General features: G+C 46.2%; 1 protein-coding gene across 9 annotated transcripts in view; it reads right to left on the bottom strand.

Moving 5' to 3' along the window:
- Positions 1–331: 331 nt before the first annotated feature.
- The window catches only part of LOC116958761 (uncharacterized), a 59,670-nt gene continuing 33,616 nt past the window's right edge, over positions 332–26,385 (bottom strand). The window contains exons 1-5 of one of the 9 annotated variants that reach the window (XR_012931246.1): positions 14,983–15,090; positions 14,623–14,682; positions 2,262–3,825; positions 1,516–1,588; positions 332–741 (exon numbers count right to left, since the gene is read on the bottom strand). Coding sequence is in view for 5 of the 9 variants with exons in the window: in XM_076057433.1 (XP_075913548.1) it covers positions 2,361–3,797 (1,437 nt within the window). In the remaining 4 variants the exon portion in view is untranslated. The other 8 variants (XR_012931244.1, XR_012931245.1, XR_012931247.1 and 5 more) reach the window with 8 other exon arrangements.

Genomic DNA, 26,385 nt, shown 5'->3' with positions numbered 1-26,385 from the left:
CCACATAGCTTAAAAGACGCTGCGAATCTTAGCAGCAGTCACTGAAGCGCTGTCGTCCCGACAGTTCTGTTCCTTCACCTGAAGAAGAAACGTCGTGAGAATTTTATATTTTTCATTATTTTATTTCCATTCTACGTGACTTTACCGAAAGAACCAAGATGAATCCCTGCAGTCACGAAAGCTTTAAATAGAAACTTAACTCACTCCATTGAAAGAGATTCCTCGATCTTTGCCCATCCTCGGAAGTCATTCTAGTTTCTATTTATTTCATTGTGTGTGGTGTGTACGTGTAAGCAATGTGGGATATCGATGTACACGGACATGAACAAGCTCAGCAGACAAGATGTATTCATTTATAGGTCTCTCCGCAAAACAAAGCGATGTTTTACACAAAATATAAATCCCACAGCCTTCTGCGAGTCCATAATTACTGCAGTATTTATTCAGTGCAAGCCAACTATGGAGCGGTTTTGGTGTACAATTTGTTTAAAAAATATAAGTGGACAACTTAATCTAAAATGTGATGAATGCTGCACTTCCCGTCGTTTTCATGCAGGGGACGCTGTAAACCTACGCGCCCCCTGCATTAACGACGGAGGCGCAGGGACAGACGTTGATCACGTTTGAATCGATCTGCAGACGGCGGTCTTCTCGCACAGCCAGCTCTATGTCGCCTTATCTCGATCCCGCGATCCCAACCAGGTGACAGTCCGCATCGAACCGCATCCCCGGCAAGGCCATCTACTTAACGACGAGAGAAAATTCACACGAAATATCGTTTTCAATGAAGTCTTCCAAATGTAAAATGATATAAGCTTTTAATGAATAAATACAATTATCTAATTCAAAACATAATACAAAGTTGTTTCATTTTCAAACTTCAAAACGGAGCATCGGGTGCTTGCGTGGATGCGTTGTTCGTGGGCAATTTTTTGTGACTTTCCTGGCCGAAGGCCGTAAATGGTTGTTCGGGGGCGCCGCAGGCGGTCAGGCTTGCTTCAACCCATGGTTGTGAACATCCTGACGTTAATCGGCAAGGACCATTTCTTTGCCGAGTTCGCCAACATATAAGACGTCATGGAAAATCATTAGTGTTGTTGTGGAGAATGTATCTACTAGATGTGCTCTGCCTTGTAACCAAATACAAATCTGGACCAAAAATTAATTTCAAACGTGCTCTTAAAATTACCTCCTTGCTATGAAGCAGATCAGCAGACACGACATCTTTCATTTATCGATCTCTCCACGAAACAAAGGAATGTTTTACACAAACTATAACTAGCACAGCCTTCTGGGAGTGCATCATTGATTCTGTGCAAGCCACCTGTGGACTCTTATTGGTGTACAGCGTCTCAACAGCAGCCGGGCTGCTTCAACCGATAGTTAAGAACATCCAGACGTTAATCAGCAAGGAGCATTTCTAGTCCTAGTTAGACAAAATCTACGTCAACACGTAACACTAAATTATAATTCGTGTTGTAGAGAATCTCTTTGTGTAACTTTTGAGAGGTATGCCTTGTATCTGATGAATGATCCGAGTGTGCTCCCTATTTCAAAGACAATGAGTTGCTCCAGAGGGAAATGCTTCCTGAAAACACAAAAATACCCTTTGACCTGTATCACAAGAACAATGCGTCTCACCCGAGAAATCTGTACAGGTTACTTCCAAAACACACTTTGTCCTAATATCACTTATTCAATGTTTGACCCTTATAGACAAAATATTACATGCACGCACAAAATCAGACAAGTATTCATTCTAAATTATTGACAGGTATGTTAACAAAATTGAATTACTGCACTGAAATATGCTGCATCAGGTTACATCGTATTAACAAGAAGCTATTTTTAAAAATACAACTGTCTGCTTAACATAGTATGTACATGTTATTGCGCCATTCAAAATGAGTAGGCCATTGCATGCTGGTGTCTGGGTCAAAATTGAGCAAATTCTAAACATTACCAACAAACTTCACAACTGCGAAGCCACATCAACCATCGCCCCCTACTGATAGGCTCTTGTCCACATGCAGGCCGGTGCAGGGCGACCACCTTATGCCACACAGGGGCAGCTGCTACTTGGGGATGCTCTGAGTGTTTGAGGCAATATATGATACAAAAATCGAATTTCTGAGGCGATCAAGCAAGCACCACATAAATGCAATTATGATAACATAGTGAATGATTGGGAGCTTATTGGCTCTCGCTCCTGGTTAGAGATCTACCCAACCCACAGGTCCACAAAGACTGGCCGCTCTTACCCTGCAGGTTGAACCTAGGAATTTAGTGTTCAACTTCACATTCTTGGCATTAATGGCCTGTGACAAAGGTGCATCTATTGGAGCGACATCGTCTCTGGCTTACACATCTACCGGGTCTCCATTTGACTTTGTATTGTCTCGGAGGAAGTCCACCCACACCTCCACTTCCACAAACTGCTGGGAGTTGCCTCGCTCTGCCTCACAGTCAGAATTCTCCTCCTGCTTCACGTTGCCTCCATCGATGCAAAGGCCCGATTTTGGAGTTGAATCTTTATCTTCACATTTTACCTTCACTTCCTCGCTCTTCACCATCACTTCTTCACATTTCACCTTCACCTCTTCACATTTCACCTTCATCACTTCATATTTCACCTTGATACCTTTAAAAGTGTCCAAGCTGGGATTTTCTTCCGGTTCTTGTTTTATGAGGGATGGGCTCATTGCGGCACTTTGACTTTCACAAGCTGATTTCAGACTCCGCTCCTTGTGGATCTTCTGATGCTTGTGTGTTCTCTGGTGTCTTTGAAGAATTGATGAAAGTGCAAACGCCTTCCCACACACACTGCACTTGAAGGGTTTCTCTCCCGTGTGTGTTCTCTGGTGTTCTACAAGAGCAGATGAACGTGCAAACGCCTTCCCACACACACTGCACTTAAAGGGTCTCTCTCCAGTGTGTGATCTCTGGTGTTCTACAAGAGTAGATGACTGTGCAAACGCCTTCCCACACACACTGCAGTTGAAGGGTTTCTCTCCCGTGTGTGTTCTCTGGTGTGCTACAAGAGTATATGACCGTGCAAACGCCTTCCCACACACACTGCACTTGAAGGGTTTCTCCCCCGTGTGTGTTCTCTGGTGTGCTACAAGAGGATATGACTGTGTAAACGCCTTCCCACACACACTGCACTTGAAGGGTTTCTCCCCCGTGTGTGTTCTCTGGTGTTTTACAAGAGTAGATGAAAGTGCAAATGCCTTCCCACACACACTGCACTTGAAGGGTTTCTCCCCCGTGTGCGTTCTCTGGTGTGCTACAAGAGGATATGACTGTGCAAACGACTTCCCACACACACTGCACTTGAAGGGTTTCTCCCCCGTGTGTGTTCTCTGGTGTGTTACAAGAGTAGATGAAAGTGCAAACGCCTTCCCACACACACTGCACTTGAAGGGTTTCTCCCCCGTGTGTGTTCTCTGGTGTGTTAAAAGAGCAGATGAAAGTGCAAACGCCTTCTCACACACACTGCACTTGAAGGGTTTCTCTCCCGTGTGTCTTCTCTGGTGTGTTACAAGAGTATATGAATCTGAAAACGCGTTCCCGCACACACTGCACTTGAAGGGTTTCTCTCCTGTGTGTGTTCTCTGGTGTTTTTTAAGGTCAGATGACTGCGAAAATGCCTTCCCACACACACTGCACTTGAAGGGTTTCTCTCCTGGGTGAGTTATCCGGTGCTGTGTCAAATTTCCAAGATGATCCGTGCTGCTTGCACGCTGGTCCCATTGTTGCCTTTTTGTACCGAGCCGCGCCGAGTGTCTTTGCTCCATCAGATCAATTCTGCAGAGGAAGCGTCAGCTGCAGACAGAAAAAATATCCACACCATCTACATGTCAGTATTGATTACAGAGGAATGCATATATACACAGTCACACGTGACTTATGTTGTATATGCCAGGTATTGAATATTTGATAAACATAATGATGAAATGAAATAAAAAAATGTGTTATCAGAAATTATGTTAATTAATGTAATTATGCGCATAAATTGTGCTAATTCGAGATATAATCTCACTAAATTTATGCAAATGTATGTGCTTATGCTAGTGTGAGCCATTACAATTATTAGGCCCTGGCCCGCTGACGAGGGTAGTGTCATCAATCGGGATAAGACAATGAATCGTATGAAGTTATGCAGGTGTGCTATAAGTACGCCAGATTAAGCTCGGCTTCGTTGACTAGGTTCATATTATCGATTGGTATAATACAATTCTCACTTTAACATTTACTGATTATGTATTAGTGTGTTATGTCAGGTCTCCAAATCTCAACGCAGGATACAGTTCTTATAATTAAGATTATTATGCATGAACTCAGGAAAGACACTCAAACATTTCTGTGTTAAGCAATTTTAATTTCTAACAAAACCTTACTCTAATATGCGAATTCTAATGCTTGAAATTGTCACAGTACTCCAGGTGATGTTCCCCTCATTAATCCATACATTTAACCCTCAATGATAACGTTTGTTGACTGGGTAACAGAACAATTGATTAATTCCTCAGAGTAACACGAGCATATACGGCAAATAGGAATAAAAAGTCCTTAAAAATTCATGCAACGATATTCACTAAAGGCAATAAAGCAAATTATTATACCCCAAAGGCAAGAGTATACGTCAATAGATTCATCGGCAAGGTTATATAATTAACAAAATGTCTTGGAATAAGGGTGTGCGACGGGGTGCGTGCTCTCCCACGGGAGATTCTTATATTTGGCTAAGCTTTAATTAATTCGTGGACAAGATTAAATGATAAAGAAACAGGTTTAACACGATATTCTCTCTGTGAGTGTATAGAATCGTGAAAAGTTGAGTTTGTATCGATGAATCTATTGGTAATTGATGCAATTGGAAGTAAAATCACAAAATAAAATAATAAGAAAAAAATATATGAATGTACTTATAAACGACATTCTTATCACTCGATGAGCCGTGATGCCTTCACGGCCAGCTGATGGTTCATGCACTTTATAATTAGTCTTATTATTGTGTGAGGTGCGTTGGGTTGTCTCTTTGGTAAATTCTTGTGTGAGCAGACGCCGGGGGCGTCGTGGGTTTGTGAATGTGGGGGAGGGTATACGAACAACAGCTGGTTCCCTCTATCGCTCGGCGTCTGACGTTGGCTGACGGTTCTCTCTGCCGCTGGATAATGAGCTGCGTCGGCACGATGCTTGTCCTTGAAGATGCTCGATCACGCTTGCCGCTGGTCCGCTGGCAGCAGCAGGCTCCTTCCACTGCTGGAGGAGCTGCTCCGCACGCGCCCTCTCCTTGAAGATGCTCGAACGCGCTCGCCGCTGGTTCGCTGACACTCTTGCTCACGGGGCGGCTGGTCAGGCTCTTTCCCCTGCTGGATGAGCCGAGTCGGCACAACGCTTGTCCGCTGGCAGCTGGCACCCTTGCTTGGTGGCTCTGGTCGCGCTACTGCGCGCTCTCTCTCGAGGTTGATTGCTTGACGCTGAGAATACTTTCAGCGATACTCTGTCGGCCCATGCTGAATTCAGCACAGAGCATCACCTCGCCCCTCTTCTCTGCGATGCACCACACACATTGTTGATCTCGAGGCCATACCCCGGAGCTGGCTTGCTGTCCTCTTCCGAGCTGATGGTCACCGTCTTCTGCCGCTGGATGCTGCGATGTTGAGCTGAATTGTCAAGCTGAACTGTGTGTGTCATGTTGCTGTTTATATCCGAAAAATCTCCCCTCTGCGCGTCTCTTGCGAGAGGAAAAAAAACAGATGCTTACTCCGTCATGCTCTCACAAAGGGCCAGAACTTCCTTTGATCTCGCTCTGCGTTGTGGGGGGGGGGCTGTATGTGTGTCCGTGTGTGTGTCATTTATTAAGCCATATTTTCACCCATGGGCACAGACGCCTTCACGGCAATAAACGAGCCATTTCCCTCGCTCGGTGTTGTGGGGGGGGGGGGTTGTACGTGTGTTGTGTGTGTGTGTCATTTATTAAGCCATCTTTTCTTCCGTGGGCACAGACGCCTTCACAGCAATAAACGAGCCCTCTGGCGATGAGTCATTTCCTCCGCTCGGGGTGTTACATTCTTTTGCTATCCCGTGCTGCGGGAAGACAAAGACGGTTGGGAGGCTCTTTCCTATGGAACACAGTTTATCCTGGTTGTGTGTGTTTGACCTATTTCGCTTCATCCCTTCTCGATAACCCTCGGTTTAATACTGCATAAATATTATTTTGGTTTATGTTTCCCAAGATTTGTGATTTAACATTGTCATCATTAGATGTTACCTCCAGTATTTCAAGGGTTTTATTAACTTTTGCTCCCTGTCTGCATCCAGGGATCCGTGCTTTTTATTCTCGAAGTCAGAGATATCCCGAGGCTGGAGATATAACCAAGCCCTCACTTTCTTGACTGCCAGAGTTCACATTCCTTGGTTTTTGTAAGGTCGCATAAACGGCAAGATGTAATATAATTTAAGGTGAATAACATTAGTATTAATATTATGTATGAGAAGTAATAACCCACTATTTAGATTGTAGTCTGTTTTTTATCGTAGTGTGTGTGGATTCTCTATGATATCGACTCATTTGTTGCCAAGTTCTGAACTTTAGCCGTTGTAAATTTCGATTTAAAGCTTCCGTGACTGCAGGGATTCATCTTCTTGGTTCTTTCGGTAAAGTCACATAGAATGGAAATAAAATAATAAAAATAAAACTTAACAAAATAAAATTCTCACGACGTTTCGGCCACAACACAAGTAGCCTTCTTCAGGTGAAGAAACAGGTCTGTCCAGAAGACAGCGCTTGAGTGAACACTGCCAAGCATGGACCGCGTCGTTTAAGCTGTGTGGGCGGAATTAACATATGAATTAGCATGTTACCCAGCCCCACCTCTGGAGCGGAGGAGGGTGGCGGCTGGGCACACAGAAAAAGCAGAACAGCTCAGGTGCGCTGCTCTATCCTGTGTTGCATTATAACTATGCTATAAACTGGACTACTATACAATACAATATTATACCTTCCAATCTAAACTCCATGGTATAATATCATATCCATAGACAAATTCCACCTTGGAATTATACAATGTGTTACTTTATACTACCCTATACTTTAGACTATAAAATATTAGACTTGTAACATTACACTGTCTTATTCTATGAACCCAACTATATACCACACTGCTGTATATTCACTATGCAATTACGATACTATATATTGCCTTATGAATTATGTTAAACATTACAATGTTATATTTATTATTATACCACATGCTATAAACCATACCATTAACCATGGTGTGAGACTTATTAAGAGGCAGTGCCAGCGAATGGACTGCGGTCTGAAGGTCACCGTAAACTACAATCAATTAAGAACCGAAATGGTTTATAACATCTTTCCAATGGGTACTAAGCCAAAATCCATCTTCTCGGTTGAAATTGTCTCTGTATTTGTATATGTGGATGGCCTCATGAACGAATCTCTCATGGTAGCCGGATGGCTTGCAAAGAACCTCCGTCTTGGAGAAGTCAATGTCATGTGAGCCCACTGAATTATAACAGTGATCTGCCACAGCTGAGGAGTTCGTCCTACCATGTTTCAAGTCTGCTTTATGTTCACGGATGCGATCCGAGATATGTAGCTTAGTTTCTCCAATGTAGCTGCTACCACAGCGGCAACTTAGTTTGTAAATGCCCGGGTACTGTATGTCTGGAACCATATATTTTACAGATGGAACTAGATCACGGATTTTATGTACTGTGTTGAATCGGACCTGGATCTTGTGTTATGCAGGATTTTGGAGATATTTTTTTGTGACACCCGCAATGTAGGGTAAGGTGATGGTTTTGAATGGCTCCTCAAGAGGATCCTTCTTCATGTCTGGAGTAATGGCTTTGCGGATTGTGTAGTCGGAGTAACCATTAGCCTTGAGAGCTTGGTTTACGTGCTTGAGCTCACTGGCAATGTGTTCCTGGTCGGAAATGCATTGGGTTCTATGGTATAGTGTTGATGAGGGAGTTCTTCTGGGATGGATGGTGGTGGGAATCCGGTTTTAAGTAAGCATCCGTATGGGTAGCTTTCCTGTAGACAGAGTGGCTCATTGAACCATCAGGTCTCCTTTTAATTAAGACATCCAAAAAGGGTAGTTTGCCATCTTTTTCAACTTCCACGGTAAATCTGATGGCTGTGTGTATGGAATTGATGTGGTCGAGGAATTGGTCTAGAGAAGGCCGGCCATGTGGCCAGATGACAAAAGTGTCATCCACGTACATCTTCCATAAGGTCGGGCGTAGAGTGTCAGTCTGGATGGCGTCAGTTAATTTTTTTTTTCCATGAACACGTTGGCTATAACCGGAGAAGGCGGGGGGGGGGCATTGGGGTGCCCTCAATCTGTTTGTAGAAAGTTCCATTCCAGGTGAAGTATGTGTTGGTTAGGCAATGTCTCACCAGGGGGGGTACATCAGTATGCAGTCCTTGATGAAGCAAGTCTTCAATGATTGCGATGGTGTCAGGTACCGGAACTTTGGTGAATAAGGAAACCACATCAAAACTGACAAGCAGGTCGTCTGGGGACAGGGAAATACCCTTGATTGTCGATACCAGGTGAGTAGAGTTTAGTACCGCAGAGGTGGTTTTTCCAGTGAAAGGTCGCAGGATATCAGACAGAAAACGAGCCAGTTTGTAGGTAGGGGAGTTGATAGTGGAGACGATGGGACGAAGGAGTGTATCTTCTTTGTGTATCTTTAGAAGGCCATATAATCTTGGTGGTCTGGCCGCAGAAGGTTTCAACGAGAACTGTTTGGTTTGATCAATTAATGCTGTTGAATCAGAAATTATTTTGTTGGTTTTAGTAACCAGGCTGTTTGTGGGGTCTCTTCTTATTTTTGTATAGCTGCCATCATTGAGTAGTTCCGGAATTTTGTTGTTATATTCTATTTTGTACATGATGACAGTGGCATTGCTCTTGTCGGCTGAGAGGATGACAATATCATCTCTCTTTTTTAATGAATCCCTACAGTCACGAAAGCTTTAAATCGAAATTTAACCGCCTCTACGGGGAGGGATTCCACATAACCTTGAGATCCTTCAACAAACTCCGGGATAAGAAGGCTCAACTAATCGAGTCTCCCACCTTTCTGAAGAGATGCCGCGACTCTAAGGTAATACCAACCGCATTTACACTAACCTCTGCTGCTGTAACTTCTTTTAATGCAAAACAAATTCTAGCTAGAACTAGCTTAGCTCTTATCTCAGAAAAAAATCAGACTTACACGCAACGAACTAGATCAGTTAGACAAGATACTCTACAAATCACACTTATCATTGACGGCAACAATGTCTACATCGGATTGGGAACATGTAGACTATGATTGCCTCTTCAGCTACCACTGTGTCGACCAAATGTAAGGACAATTTGATTTCCAAATTTAACTGCCTTTCCAACAGGAAATCGGACCCACACACCGAAAAGCTAGACGTTAACAAAGTCGTAATTACTCGCAGTAACAGTTCTATTCCTGATGGTCTGAAAGCCGTTTTAGCTAAAGGGCTAAACTTTGCAATCACACCGAGACACATACCAGTTAATGATATCACTGCCCATGTCGACGTTGCACTCAAGGGCCTGGGTGACATCGCTGCAGACGTAGCAAGATCTGAAATCGCTGCAACCCTCAAAAACGCTAAGATGCCACCTAGCAACATCAGCAAAGATGAGCGCTTTGAATTATCTCAATTAAAAAAGAGAGATGACATGGTCATCCTTTTCAGCCGACAAGGGCAATGCCACTGTCATCATGGACAAAATAGAATATAACAAAATTCAGGAACTATTCAACGATGGCAGCTATACAAAAATAAGAAGAGACCCCACCAACAGCCTGGTTACTAAAACCAACAAAATCATTTCTGATTCAACAGGATTAATTAATCAAACCAAACAGTTCCCATTGAAACCTTCTGCGGCCAGACCAACAAGATTATATGGCCTTCCAAAGATACACAAAGAAGATACACCCCTTCGTCCCATCGTCTCCACTATCAACTCCCCCACCTACAAACTGGCTCGTTTTCTGTCTGATATCCTGCGACCTTTCACTGGAAAAAACACCGCTGCGGTACTAAACTCTACTCACCTGGTATCGACAATCAAGGGTATTTCCCTGTCCCCAGACGACCCGCTTGTCAGTTTTGACGTGGTTTCCTTATTCACCAAAGTTCCGGTACCTGACACCATCGCAATCATTGAAGACTTGGTTCATCAAGGACTGCATACTGATGTACCCCCCCCTGGTGAGACATTGCTAACCAACACATACTTCACCTAGAATGGAGCTTATCGTAATTGCATAGTGAATATACCGCAGTGTGTTATATAGTTGGGTTCATAGAATAAGACAGTGCAATGTTACAAGTCTAATATTTTATAGTCTAAAGTATAGGGTAGTGTAAAGTAACACATTGTATAATTCAAAGGTGGAATTTGTCTATGGATATGATATTATACCATGGAGTTTAGATTGGAAGGTATAATATTGTATTGTATAGTAGTCCAGTTTATAGCATAGTTATAATGCAACACAGGATAGAGCAGCGCACCTGAGCTGTTCTGCTTTTTCTGTGTGCCCAGCCGCCACCCTCCTCCGCTCCGGAGGTGGGGCTGGGTAACATGCTAATTCATATGTTAATTCCGCCCACACAGCTTAAACGCCGCGGTCCATGCTTGGCAGTGTTCACTCAAGCGCTGTCTTCTGGACAGACCTGTTTCTTCATCTGAAGAAGGCTACTTGTGTTGTGGCCAAAACGTCGTGAGAATTTTATTTTGTTAAGTTTTATTTTCATTATTTTATTTCCATTCTACGTGACTTTACCGAAAGAACCAAGAAGATTTAACCATTGTATTAATAGCAACGAAAGGGAAAATTCGTTTAGAATTCGCCTGTGGCGCCTGATTGTCTGTGAGCTCAAAGAGGGGGCCTTTAAAGTCCTCATTAGGAATCCCCCCCCCCTTTCTCTTGTTTTGGGTTTATTACTTTTTATTGCTTCTCCGGCGGCCTGTTGTGTGTGAGGGGTGGCTGCTGTGAGGGGAGGGGGTTGTTCACCTCACCCCCTCTGGCCTCCAAGCGCCACCACGAGCAAAAAAAAAATGGCAACTCATTCTTAATATGAATTTTGGAAAAAGGCCTATATATACAACACTTACACCTCTATACTTATTCATATATTCATTATATATTGAAAAAGTGTCCCAAATTCATCACACGGGCAGATATGGCACACAATGAGAGGGCGAATGGTCACAAACATGCCTGGAAGCCCTAGTATCTTCAAAATGAATGTTAACCCAAAACTATGAGCGCACAATTTCGGCTGTCTGGCTTCAAAAGGAATATTTATGAAAGCTAAATTCAGTTGACATAGCAAAGGGTGTTGAAAATAATACTATTTGTGTTATGCAGAAATGCATAAATGAATGTTCAATCGCGACTTCGAGGTGTGAAGCCAGGCTCAGATGTCCTAGAATGCTGGGATGAACAGTTCCGACTTCAGCTGCACGTTTGCTGTAATAACTTCCTGACTCCATTCTTACAAAGAGTTGCAGAGGAAAACAAAAATAAACTACTGTTTTGATATAACCTCCGTGTTCAACAGAGTTAATAGACTTTACTGCAAATACAAGCTTGACCCTGTCACACACTCAGAGGCGAAGCCAGGATTTTCAGGTAGGGGGGGGCAACCCCTCCAGCAATTAAAAATGATGAGTTGTTAGTAAGGACTTGTCCCTTGCTTTTTATTCGATGCGTGTGATCGCCATCGCGCTCGCTGAAGGTGTTTGCCATCAGGGAAGTCGTGTACTATATAAGCAACTACGCACAATTCTGTGAGTCGCTTGTAACTACTTTGCCATTAATTATTGCCAATTATGGAATCGGACTGTTGTCCTCTCATAGAGTCCCTGGCACGTAATAATATGCCACACGGTGGCAGTGGGGGTCGCCAAATGCTGATTTATCTATTTATATAAAAGGGAAATGTGTGGATACGTGTGTAGGGGTGTTACGGGAGGGTGACACGCGGCTATATAACGGTGGCCACAAACACGTCCGTTAGGCCACCACCGTGGGGGGCTGTGGGGGATGCTGTGATCCCTCCCAGCCCCGCCCCTCAGTTCGACCCAGCCAGGATGAAGAGCCAGTGAAGAGAGAAGACCGACTAGCCAGACCCTGGAACTAATTTGACTCGCTGCCACTTTCAGGGCTGGGCAAAGCAAGCCAGGGTGCGACACCAATGTCCTTCTGAGGGCCGGACTCGTGTGGCTGGTGATTGAGACCTGCGCCGAAGCTGGGCCAGGTCAGATAGCCTCCAGAGGAAGGACTAGGCTAGAGGGAAGTAGGGAGTTAGCGTGGGCATTAGCTCGGGGAACACTTCCCTCTATATAGCACGGGTGAAGAGGCCGTTACCTCTTCGAGTGTCAGGGTCGCTACTGTGAAGCCTTTGTAATAAATACGTGTAGCCTCAAGTCAACAATCTCCATCGTCAATAAGTCCACTACACATGTGTCTATTCGAAATGTTTAGCATACTTCCCAACTGCTACACATACTGTACACAATCAGTTTAACACGTAGGCTTTCGCGACCAATATTATTCATAATAACGGTTTTCGGGTTAGATCGCGTTTATTTATGTGTCGTAACCCTCCACCACCCGACACGGCCAATCAGCAAAAAAGTGTCACGTTGACAAAAGACAAATAATTCACTACTTTAGCCCACCGGTGTGTTGAAGAGTGAATCCACATTTACAGTTTGAGTACGACGTTTCGCTGGTAAATACTTCCAGCATCATCGGGCAATTCGCCAGAATGGTAAAGCCCTCGCTTGCTCCCGGTTTTATATAGAGCAGCAGGGTGACGTCATCACTTAACTCATATCAGGTGCAGTGATTAGAGGCGGAGGGGGGGGGGTAATGTAATTATATAATCGATTAGTAATCAGTCATTGGTTATGATTAGTAATGAGTTGTAGATTAGTAATTCTTTAAATCAAAATGTAATGTGTATTATTTAATAATACGCTTCCAGGACGCACTAAGCCGGTAGCTGTCAGAGCGATTAAAGTTATTCTTGTTCCTCTCAATTTCAATGGATTCTATAATTAGTCTTTGCCAGTAATAATTAGTTTTACACACCACTGCAACATTGTCAAAATCAATTGAGTGTCCTTGTTGACAAGCATGTTCTGCCACTGCCGACAGTTGTGTTTGAGATAATTTAATATTTCTCTGATGTTCTTTTAGTCTTACACTGATGTTACGTCCCGTCTGCCCAATGTAGCAGCTGCCACATGAACAATTAATCCGATATACACCTTCTGTTGATAGTTTAGGTAATGCGTCTTTAGTGCAAGATACTAGTTTTTGAATTTTGTGTACTGTACCAAATCTTACTGTAATGTTTTGCTTTTGCAAAACACTGGCTAATTTGTCAGTTAACAGCGTGCCGGGAAATTTTAGGTGGCGCTTCGCTCCTGGCCGATGAAGCAATTGGCTTCTCAGAGTTTCAATACATATCCGTGCGAAGAACGGGTACAGCTGCTATCTTAATTATGAAGAACATTACATGTGTGTTTGTGTAAAGCAGCAAAACCTCTCCAACTCTGAGCTCTGGCGTCGTGAAATTTGCACAGCTTATGCCGTCTGGAATTTCTAAGTGAACGCGACTATTTTCAGCTCGCCACGTCATTCCCTACCCGAGTGGCAAAAATTCGACCTTACGTAGAAGTGGATTAAGGTTCAATTTCCTTGAGTGACAACATCCGATTTAGGTCAATTAATTTGTTTCGGCTTTTAATCTTTCTTGCAAGCATAATTTTTTTACAGGGGTTTTCAGTGAAATATAAGGCAATACGAAATTAATTCACACAGCTTAAAAGCCGTGATCTGAACGTGGCTCTCTCACTCCAGCGCTGTCCTACCAGACAGTCTCGCCCCCTTCACCTGATGAAGGCCGCTTGTGTTGTGGCCGAAACGTCGTGAGAATATTATTGTGTTATTTTATTTGATCAATTTATTATTTTATTCTCATTCTACGTGACTTTACCGAAAGAACCAAAGAAGACGAGCATTCAAGTCCCGGGCGAAGCTAGTTACTAATAAACCCCAATTATCCTATCGAAATTAGGGATTTCGATCGGATCGTTGGGGGGGGGGGGGGCACGTGCCACCACACCCCCACTGGCTCCACCACTGTCACACACCGGCATGGTTCACAGGTGGTGGTGTGTCCAGACCCACGCCTGGCCACCTTCACCTACTCAGCATTAATGCTTCCTCACTCCACCAAGTAATTCATTGAGGATCAATCAACACAGCCGAGGCTGCGTGTCTCTCACTCTCTCCCCTTGCTCGCGTGGATTTTCCTCCGGATCCCCCGATTTCCCCTCCACATGTAGAGAGTGAACACCACCACGCGTCTAGAGTGAACACCACCACGCGTCCAGAGTGAACACCGCCACGCGTCTAGAGTGAACACCGCCACGCGTCTAGAGTGAACACCGCCACGCGTCTAGAGTGAACACCGCCACGCGTCTAGAGTGAACACCGCCACGCGTCTAGAGTGAACACCGCCACGCTCACCTTGTGTTGTGTGCAGGTCGCTTCTGAAAACAAGAGCGGTATAGCTCAGGTGGGCTTGGCCTGGTAAAATAAAATAACAACTGCGTGAATATTTTAAGTAAAACAAAGTTACAAAGTGGCGAGCCGTGTGAAGACAAATTTAACTTAAGCGAGATAATTGAAGCAAACGCGATCAGGCGAGGGCAGGAGGCAAGGCCCCGCGTTGTAAACCAACCTGGACATCGCTTCCATGCTCGCTGCTACTCAATTGACATCCCTACGAGAGAGAGTGAGGCTCTACCTCAGTAAACAACAACCTCCATCACCACAACCACCACCACAACCACTACCATCACCACAACCGCGATGAGAATTTCTCACCTCGGATTTCAGTGCACGAGCGGAGCGGCAACTTCTTGTCATGCGGCAGCAGGTGACATGACGTCACTTGCGGGATACGATAACACTCCCCTCCCACAACGAGCGGCTCTTATCTTAAATATATTATGTTAATTAGCCCGTGTGTGTGTGTACGTACACACACTCTGTGTGTGTACGTACACACACTCTGTGTGTGTGTACACACACTCTGTGTGTGTGTACACACACTCTGTGTGTGTGTACACACACAGTGAGTGCGTGTACACACACAGTGAGTGCGTGTACACACACAGTGAGTGCGTGTACACACACACAGTGAGTGCGTGTACACACACAGTGAGTGCGTGTACACACACTGTGTGTCTACGTGTACACTGTGTGTACACACTGTTTGTGTGTGTGTGTACACTGTGTGTACACACTGTGTGTGTGTGTGCGTACACTGTGTGTGTACACTGTGTGTATACACACTGTGTATATTCATAATAAAGGTTTTTGGGTTAGATCGCGTTTATTTATAAATGTGTCGTAACCCTCCACCACCCGGCACGGCCAATCAGCAAAAACAAAAGTGTCACGTTGACAAAAAGACAACTAGTTCACTACTTTAGCCCACCGGTGTGTTGAAGAGTGAATCCACATTTACAGTTTGAGTGCGACGTTTCACTGGTAAATACGGTTTTTAAAAAATTTATTCAGTATCTCAGCGGAGACAAAGCAAAGACCGAGGGGCCACCCCCTCGCTCGCGCCATAAAGGCCACCGCTCGGCCACCGACCCATCCTCTGGACCGGAGTCACCCCCTGCCACAGCACTGGAGGGGCAGCCTCCCCTTCCACTCACGCACACCTTCACCCCCGGACGCCGGCGAGGCCCCCCCCCCACCCCGGCCGCCCTAGCCCACCCTGGGCAGCGGCCACTTCCGTCGTTCCCTTGCGGCATCGCGCCCCCATTTTCACCCGGGTCCACCTCCACCACCCTTTCCAACAATCTCCTCGCAACACGACACGTCTCCAACGGGGACATCAGGGACCCCTCCAGCTCCTTCTTTCGCGCTTTCCACAGCGCCTCCTTCGTCGCTCCTATTACAGCCCACAACCTGGTCCCTGTCCTCCCTCCCCATCCCTCGCAGCTCTCCCCACACGACGTCCCGTGCCGTCACCCTCGACAGCGCGAAACGGGCCAGCAACGGCTTACTCCTCCTCCAGACCTCCTGGGCAAAAGGGCCACGCCACCATCACGTGCGATGCAGTTTCGTCCGCGGTGCAGCCCCTCGGGCACTTGGGGGGGTATGCGCCATTTGGCGGCTGTACAAGAAACCCCGCGTCTTCAACTTGTCCCGGACAGCCAGCCACGACAGTTCCCTCTGCTCCTTCGTGGAGCGCTGCCGACGACACATTCCTCCAAATCTTCCCGTGCATCTCCCTCCTCGCACCGGCCACCTCGTCACAGGCCTCCTCCTTCTCCGCCACAGCCCGCACCTCCCTGGGAGCCCACCGGCCCCCCCCACCGGTTCAGGCCGTGCTGCCCGACGTAGCTCCCCACCACGTCGCTGACCCAGCCCCCCGGCCAGTCCAAAGGAGAGCTCCTTCCTACCTCAGTCATCCCGAGCCCCCGCAACCGCCACGTCAGCCGATACCTCATATAGCACGCTGCCTTGCCCCGCGGCTCCGCACAGAAAAACAGCCGCAGCGCGTTGCAGACAAAAGTCGATTTCAGGGTAGACCCCCACATTTGGGGCACCCCTCCCCCCATTCCCGACTTGCAGACACACCGCGGCCCTCCTCACTCTCTCCATCCCTCCCCCCCAGATAAACCTGAAAATCGCCGAGGTCAAGGCCTTAGCCTCCCTCCCACCTGGCGGGAAAACCTGCGCCAAGTAGTTTAGGGACGGTAATATTTCTGTCTTTACCACCATAATCCTACCGGCCATCGTGAGCCACCTCCCAGCACACTTACCCAGCAGCCCTTTGCCTTCCTCATCCCCTTCTCCCAGTTATTTCCCCCCATCTTATCCCCACAGAAGAACACCCCCAGTACCTTTATCCCCTCTGTTTGTAGACTCAGTTCCGGCGGCCGACCCTCGAAAAGCCTCGAGTCTCCATAAACCATCAGCTCACTTTTCCCCACACTAACCTTCAATCCGGAGGCCGCGCAGAACCTCCCCATTCCCTCCATTGCCCTCCATACCGATGCTACGTCCCTGCATAGCACGGCCACATCGTCCATGTACGGGGTCACCTTTCCTTGCTCCCCGGTATTACCACCCCCCTAATCCTCTGGTCATTCCTTATCATCTGCGCCAGAGGCTCCATGCACATGACAAATAGTACTGGGGACATCGGGCATCCCTGCCGCACCCCGGATCCCACTGGAATGATCCCGGAGCGTTCCCCATTTATCAGGAGCCTGGCTCTGAGCCCCCCATAAAGTCGCTCCACCCACTCTACCAGGGGCCCACACACCCCCATCCTCTCCATCACCGCCAGCATGAATTCATGAGAGAGGCGGTCGAAGGCCTTGTCCAGGTCCAGACTTAGGATCCCCAACGGGCACCCCCTCTCTCTCTTGCCCTCAATCGCCTCCCTCAAAACCACCAAAGTGTCCGCGATCCTCCTCCCTGGGACCGCACACGTCTGGTCCGGCCCCACCACATCACCCACCACCTTCCCCAGTCGCCCCGCGACTACCCTTGCCAAGATCGTGTAGTCTGCATTCAGGAGGGTTATTGGCCTCCAACTTCCCAGGTCCCTACGGTTCCCCTTCCCTTTATAAATCAACGTGACCAGGCCCTCCCGCATGTCGTCCGGCACCCGCCCCTCCTCCAGAGTTTCCCTACAAATTTGCATAATATCCTCTTTCAGGAGTTCCCAGAATTTTATATAGAAGTCCGCTGGGATCCCGTCCGGGCCTGGGGTCCTGTTCTTGTTCAGCCCCTTCACTGCCCCTTCCACTTCTTCCCATCGAATCCTCCTCTAGCGCCTCCGGGTTCTCAACCCTCTTCCCCAATGCCCCCAGCAGCTCCTCCCGCCGCCCCCCATCTATCCCTTTCCTCTTATACAAATCCCCATAAAAGTCTTCCGCTACACTAATCATCCCTTCCGTCGTCACCTGTCTACCCCTAGTAGGACTAACCAGCTCCCTCATTTCATTGTCTCCCTCCCTACCCGCCTTAAAGAAAAATCTTGTACACTGTTCCCTATCCTCTGTTGCCCTGACCCTCGCCCTGTACACTAATTGCCTAGTCCTCTTTTCCAGGACTGAGGCTACCCTCCCTTTCAGCTCCTCTATCCTTTCTCCCACCGGGAACCCTAGCTCTAGCAGTCTATACAGCCTTTCTAACCTAGCGTTCCACTGTCTCAATTCCCTACCCACTCCCTTCCTCCTACTATAACGCTGAAAGAGCGTTCTTATCCTACCCTTAATCTGCCCCCACCACTCCACCCTCGTGGGGAAGCACACCTGCAGCGTCCTCCAGCTGGTATATGCCCGCGTGAAATCCTCCGCCACCTCCTGATCCACCAGCAAGCCCACATTCATCTTCCACACACTCTTCCCCCTCTTCACCCCACCTGGGATCACAAGCCCTGCCACCACCATTCTGTGATCCGAGAGGGGAAAAGGTTCCACCCCCGCACTTCCCACATTCACCTTGTCGGAGACAAAAATAAAGTCGATACGTGACTGTGTGCCCCCACTCTTATCCGCCCACGTGAACCCTGGCCGCGTGCCATGCACCCCCCTAAACGTATCCACCATCCCAAAGTCCTCCATCAACTCCCTCAGTTTCCTGGAAGAGGAATCTAACTTCCTCCTCCCCTTTACCGACACCAGATCCGCCAGACACAACGGGCAGTTAAAATCGCCCCCCACAATGACCTGCCTCCTGGTGGCCAGTAGGCCCGCCAGGCTCTCCCACACCTCCGTCCTGTCTATACATCGTACCGGGGCATACACATTTATCAGCCGTAGCTCCACACCCTGGTAAGATGCATCTACACAGAGGAGCCGACCCGGTATTATTTCCTGGGTCCCTTCCACTCTCATTCCCCTTCTTCCTAGGAGGGTAACCACGCCTGTACATCTGTTCCCGTTGCTGCCAGACCAAATGTAGTGTCCCTTCCATTGGTCCAGCAGAGCCTCTGACCCTAGGGTATAGGGTAGGTGACATTCTTGGAGGAAAATTACGTCACGTCTGGTGATCTGCAGCCACTGCATGATTGCCCCTCTCCTTCCCTTCCCCTTCATTCCTCTCACATTAACAGATGCTACAGATATGTCCATGCCGAGGCGTGAATTATTCCGTGTCAAACTCCGGTGCGCGCTCCCCCCGTCTGCCTTTGTCCGCCTTCTCCTTCACCTTTTTTCTCCCCTTCAACCTCCGGGGCTTCCCCCGGTTCAAACGTCCCCCCCCCCCCCCTTCGCCCACCTCCACCCAGATTCTCCCGAATCCGGGGAGGATCCTGAAAGGCTCGCATCTTGCTGGGGACTAGCTTCTTTCAGAACTCTATCCAGCTTCCGTTTTCTCCCCCCCCCGATTCCTCCCATGCGTCATCCGCTTCTTCCTCCCCCCGCTGCCCCTCCTCGCCCTCCTCCTCGCCCATCACCTCCGCCCAGTCCCCCACTGGGGTTTCCGAGTCCTCTTCTCCATCTCCCCTCCCCTCCCCCCCCCCTCCCCCTCCAGTGGTGGTGGTGCTCCCTCCCCCACAGATCCCCCCCCCTCACCCTCCCCAGGGGGTCGTGGTTCCTCCACCTCCCCTTTCCCTTCCCCTCCGTGCATCCGGCCCGCTTCCCGTCCGGCCACCTCCTCCGCCGCCTCCTCTACCTGTCCACTCCGACATGCCCGCACCCTGTTAGCATAGGACTCTGGGCAGGTCCTATAAAGATGCCCTCTGCTGCCGCACAGGTTGCAAAGGGCCGGCTCCCCACACTCCTCCACCGTGTGGTCCAGCGCCCTGCACCCGTAACAAACGCGTGCCACGCACGCTGCCGCCAGGTGCCCCCCTCCCCCACACCTCCTACAGAGTTTGGGCTGTCCCGCATAGACAACATAGCCCCTGTTCCCCCCAATGTTCAATGCGCTCGGGACGTGCCTCAATGCCCCCCCCCCTCCGTCTTCAGACGCACCCTCCATTGTCTGGCCCCCGTCCATATCCCCGCCGCATCCAGCACCCTCTTGCAACCCGACAGCACCACACAATGCTGCCTCAGCCATACCTCCACGTCCTGATCATACAACGCTTCATTATAAAGGAACACGGTCACAACCTTTGTCTCCAGGTCCGACAGTAACCGCGTCCTCATGGAGGTTAGCGGCTTCTCCCCTGCCTTCTCCTCGAAACGGACAAGGAAATTTTGCAGCAGAATGTTGGAGTTGAAGCTCACATCAAACGCCCTCCCCCCCGGCAGAGCAATCAAGCAATAGAGGTCCTCCACCTCCACCCGCAGCATCCCAAGCACCACCGACCTCACGAAGGTCGTCCTGTCCAAGGTCACCCCCTCTTCCACATCTTCCTTGAATTCGACTCGCACACAGTTGTGCCTCCTGGCCTACATCGGGGTCAGGCCCGCCCCAGCTCCGCTGCGCCACCTCCCCGCTCCTCCGCTGGGCCTCCCCGCACCCACCGGGCCAGCGCCCACGGTGTTCTCCCTCCACTGCCCCTCCCCCGGCTCCTGGGCTGCAGGCGCCTCTCCTGCCCCTTCCTCCCCATTCTGGTCGGGGGCACTCCCACCCCATCCTCCCGGCGCTCCCCCTCGTTCTCCTCCCCGCTCCTCCCTCCCCGCACTCTCCAGCCCATCCACCCCCTCCACTCTCTTCCCTCGTCGCGCCTCACCCAACATCACCCCCGCACCAGACGGGCTCGCGCCGCTCCTCCGGTCGCTCGCAGCACCCCGGGCGTCTTCCTTGGTCCGCGACGTGCGCCGCGACTCCGTCTCCATCCCCGCCGTCTCCACGTGGCTGCTGCAGCGGGGTCACTCCTCCCGCGGCGCCTGTGGCTCCCCCACCCTCCGGCAGCAAGGCCACCCCAGACCACCCGGCCTGGGGCCCTCGCACACCCCGGGGTGGCTGGAAAACCCACGAGACACCGACGAGCGCTGCAGTAGTGCGTCAGGAAGAACAGGAATGCGTTTCGCTGGTAATTACATCCAGCATCATCGGGCAATTCGCCAGAATGGTAAAGCCCTCGCTTGCTCCCGGTTTTATATAGAGCAGCAGGGTGACGTCATCACTTAACTCATATCAGGTGCAGTGATTAGAGGCGGGGGGGGGGGGTATTGTAATTATATAATCAATTAGTAATCAGTCATTGGTTATGATTAGTAATGAGTTGTAGATTAGTAATTCTTTAAATAAAAATGTAATGTGTATTATTTAATAATACGCTTCCAGGCCGCACTAAGCCTGTAGCTGTCAGAGCGATTAAAGTTATTCTTGTTCCTGTCAATTTCAATGGATTCTCTAATTAGTCTTTGCCAGTAATCATTAGTTTTACACACCACTGCAACATTGTCAAAATCAATTGAGTGTCCTTGTTGACAAGCATGTTCTGCCACTGCCGACAGTTGTGTTTGAGATCATTTAATATTTCTCTGATGTTCTTTTAGTCTTACGCTGATGTTACGTCCCGTCTGTCCAATGTAGCAGCTGCCACATAAACAATTAATCCGATATACACCTTCTGTTGATAATTTAGGTAATGCGTCTTTAGTGCAAGATACTAGTTTTTGAATTTTGTGTACTGTACCAAATCTTACTGTAATGTTTTGCTTTTGCAAAACACGGGCTAATTTGTCAGTTACTCCTGAGATATATGGAATTTTTATTGTTTTAACAATCTGGTCGCTTTCAGCAGTATTGCTTTGCGATCGTGATTTGGCATTCAGTGCTCTGTTAATTTGAGCATTATTGTAGCCATTCTGTCGTAGTGCATCTTTAACGTGTTTAATCTCTCTCACTAGACTCTCACCATCTGACACTGTTTTAGCCCGATGTATGAGCGTCTTGATAAGAGAGGATTTCTGAGCTGGATGATGATGTGATTCTGCATTCAGATAGGCATCAGTGTGCGTTTGCTTTCTGTAAATGCTGTGTGTTATTTTTTACCGTTTAGGCCATGTCCAAGCAAAATATCTAGGAATGGGAGTGTGTTATTCACCTCCATTTCCATGGTGAACTGGATGGCCGGGTTTTGTGCATTGAGATGATTTAGAAAATCATTAAGTGTATCTTTACCATGTGGCCAGACAACCAAAGTGTCATCCACATATCTAAACCAAAAGGATGGTTTTAATGTGCTCGAGGCAAGTGCTCTTATTTCAAAGTTTTCCATGTACAAATTTGCTATAGCAGGGGATAAAGGAGAACCCATTGCTGCTCCTTCCTATTGTTTAATGAAATCCCCTCTCCATAAGAAATAAGTGTTATTTAAACAATGGCCAGCAAGTTTCGGAATATCTTTTGGTAAACCGGTATTCTTTACTAGTGTATCAAGTAATTTAAGCGATTCGTCCACTGGAACCTTAGTGAATAGAGAAATCACATCAAAACTTACCAGAATATCATCAGGAGTAAGTTTAATATCTTTAATCACATTCACAAGATGTTTTGAATTTTTTTATGAATGATGATGTCCTACCAATGTAGGGCTGTATTTGTTTGGTTATATATTTTGCTAATTGATATGTGGCAGAGCCAATTGTACTGACTATGGGTCGTAATGGGATGCCGATTTTATGAATCTTTGGTAGCCCATAGAGTCTAGGTGGTTTTGAGGCCCTTGGCTTAATTTGGTATTGCTCATTTTTAGGGATTAATGAATTTGCAATTATTGCAGTGGTCTTACGTTCTAAAGTATTAGTTGGATCTCGTTTAATTTTAATGTAGGTACTTTCCTCTAGTAAATTTCTAATTTATTATCATAATCGGCTCGTGACATCACTACAGTAGTGCGGCCTTTATCAGCTGCTAGGATTTGGATATCCTTGTTTACACGCAGCTCTCTTAAGGCTTTTGCCTCGTTAGAGCTAATATTTACTTTTGGAACTTTGCTATTCCCAATTATTTTAGCAACCTCATGTCTAGTCATCTCTGCCTCATTATGTGGAAGGAGTCTAACTGCTGATTCTACCTCAGCAATTATCTCATCCACTGGAATTGTGCGTGGGGTAACGGCAAAGTTAAGGCCTTTAGAAAGGATAGAGACCATGTCACCAGTTAATACAGTGTTAGTCAAGTTCAGTACGGTTTTGTTTTTAAATTTTTGGTTTTCAGTAGGGATTTGTTTATTATGTAGTCTAGAAAATGTATTAATTTGGTTAGTTTTTGTTAGTTTAAACACATTATCAGCCGATTGTTGTGTTATGTTATCGATTATATTCCAATAATGCATAGATACACTATTGCTTATATCTAAGTATAACTGCTTTAGCGATTCCGAAATGTAAGATAATTCACTCCTATTGTGCTGTATTCTCTCTATTAATAATAATTCGCTAGCTTTGTGTAGTATTTGGTTAGCTTTAGAAGACTTTATGTGATGTGTTATTTTTAACTGCGTTTGGTATTACCTTTGAATCTCTGCACCTTTTGAGGAACGCCAGTGAAGATATCAATTTCATCCGCTTAATGCGGAGCTTCTCCAATTTTCTGGTTTTATAAATGTGTCGCGATCTAACCCAAAAACCTTTATTATGAATAATATTGGTCGCGAAAGCCTACGTGTTAAACTGACTAACCTCTATGGGGAGGATACTTTTCTTAAAACCAGAAAATTGGAGAAGCTCCGCATTAAGCGGATGAAATTGATATCTTCACTGGCATTCCTCAAAAGGTGCAGAGATTCAAAGGTAATACCAAACGCAGTTAAAATAACACATCACATAAAGTCTTCTAAAGCTAACCAAATACTCCACAAAGCTAGCGAATTATTATTATTAATAGAGAGAATACAGCACAATAGGAGTGAATTATCTTACATTTCGGAATCGTTAAAGCAGTTACACTTAGATATAAGCAATAGTGTATCTATGCATTATTGGAATATAATCGATAACATAACACAACAATCGGCTGATAATGTGTTTAAGCTAACAAAAACTAACCAAATTAATAAATTTTCTAGACTACATAATAAACAAATCCCTACTGAAAACCAAAAATTTAAAAACAAAACCGTACTGAACTTGACTAACACTGTATTAACTGGTGACATGGTCTCTATCCTTTCTAAAGGCCTTAACTTTGCCGTTACCCCACGCACAATTCCAGTGGATGAGATAATTGCTGAGGTAGAATCAGCAGTTAGACTCCTTACAGATAATGAGGCAGAGATGACTAGACATGAGGTTGCTAAAATAATTGAGAATAGCAAAGTTCCAAAAGTAAATATTAGCTCTAACGAGGCAAAAGCCTTAAGAGAGCTGCGTGTAAACAAGGATATCCAAATCCTAGCAGCTGATAAAGGCCGCACTACTGTAGTGATGTCACAAGCCAATTATGATAATAAAATTAGAAATTTACTAGAGGAAAGTACCTACATTAAAATTAAACGAGATCCAACTAATACTTTAGAACGTAAGACCACTGCAATAATTGCAAATTCATTAATCCCTAAAAATGAGCAATACCAAATTAAGCCAAGGGCCTCAAAACCACCTAGACTCTATGGGCTACCAAAGATTCATAAAATCGGCATCCCATTACGACCCATAGTCAGTACAATTGGCTCTGCCACATATCAATTAGCAAAATATATAACCAAACAAATACAGCCCTACATCGGTAGGACATCATCATTCATAAAAAATTCAGAACATCTTGTGAATGTGATTAAAGATATTAAACTTACTCCTGATGATATTCTGGTAAGTTTTGATGTGATTTCTCTATTCACTAAGGTTCCAGTGGACGAATCGCTTAAATTACTTGATACACTAGTAGAGAATACCGGTTTACCAAAAGATATTCTGAAACTTGCTGGCCATTGTTTAAATAACACTTATTTCTTATGGAGAGGGGATTTCTTTAAACAAAAGGAAGGAGCAGCAATGGGTTCTCCTTTATCCCCTGCTATAGCAAATTTGTACATGGAAAACTTTGAAATAAGAGCACTTGCCTCGAGCACATTAAAACCATCCTTTTGGTTTAGATATGTGGATGACACTTTGGTTGTCTGGCCACATGGTAAAGATACACTTAATGATTTTCTAAATCATCTCAATGCACAAAACCCGGCCATCCAGTTCACCATGGAAATGGAGGTGAATAACACACTCCCATTCCTAGATATTTTGCTTGGACATGGCCTAAACGGTAAAAAATAACACACAGCATTTACAGAAAGCAAACGCACACTGATGCCTATCTGAATGCAGAATCACATCATCATCCAGCTCAGAAATCCTCTCTTATCAAGACGCTCATACATCGGGCTAAAACAGTGTCAGATGGTGAGAGTCTAGTGAGAGAGATTAAACATGTTAAAGATGCACTACGACAGAATGGCTACAATAATGCTCAAATTAACAGAGCACTGAATGCCAAATCACGATCGCAAAGCAATACTGCTGAAAGCGACCAGATTGTTAAAACAATAAAAATTCCATATATCTCAGGAGTAACTGACAAATTAGCCCGTGTTTTGCAAAAGCAAAACATTACAGTAAGATTTGGTACAGTACACAAAATTCAAAAACTAGTATCTTGCACTAAAGACACATTACCTAAATTATCAACAGAAGGTGTATATCGGATTAATTGTTTATGTGGCAGCTGCTACATTGGACAGACGGGACGTAACATCAGCGTAAGACTAAAAGAACATCAGAGAAATATTAAATTATCTCAAACACAACTGTCGGCAGTGGCAGAACATGCTTGTCAACAAGGACACTCAATTGATTTTGACAATGTTGCAGTGGTGTGTAAAACTAATTATTACTGGCAAAGACTAATTAGAGAATCCATTTAAATTGAGAGGAACAAGAATAACTTTAATCGCTCTGACAGCTACAGGCTTAGTGCGGCCTGGAAGCGTATTATTAAATAATACACATTACATTTTGATTTAAAGAATTACTAATCTTCAACTCATTACTAATCATAACCAATGACTGATTACTAATCGATTATATAATTACAATAACCCCCCCCCCTCCGCCTCTAATCACTGCACCTGATATGAGTTAAGTGATGACATCACCCTGCTGCTCTATATAAAACCGGGAGCAAGCGAGGGCTTTACCATTCTGGCGAATTGCCCGATGATGCTGGATGTATTTTCCAGTGAAACATCGTACTCAAACTGTAAATGTGGATTCACTCTTCAACACACCGGTGGGCTAAAGTAGTGAACTATTTGTCTTTTTGTCAACTTGACACTTTTTTGCTGATTGGCCGTGTCGG

This window comes from Petromyzon marinus, chromosome 82 (assembly GCF_048934315.1).
Source record: "Petromyzon marinus isolate PM22_M1 ecotype Great Lakes invasive population chromosome 82, UKy_Petmar_22M1.pri1.0, whole genome shotgun sequence".
Classification (NCBI taxonomy): Eukaryota; Metazoa; Chordata; class Hyperoartia; order Petromyzontiformes; family Petromyzontidae; genus Petromyzon; species Petromyzon marinus.
This window is presented reverse-complemented; position numbering and strand designations above follow the sequence as displayed.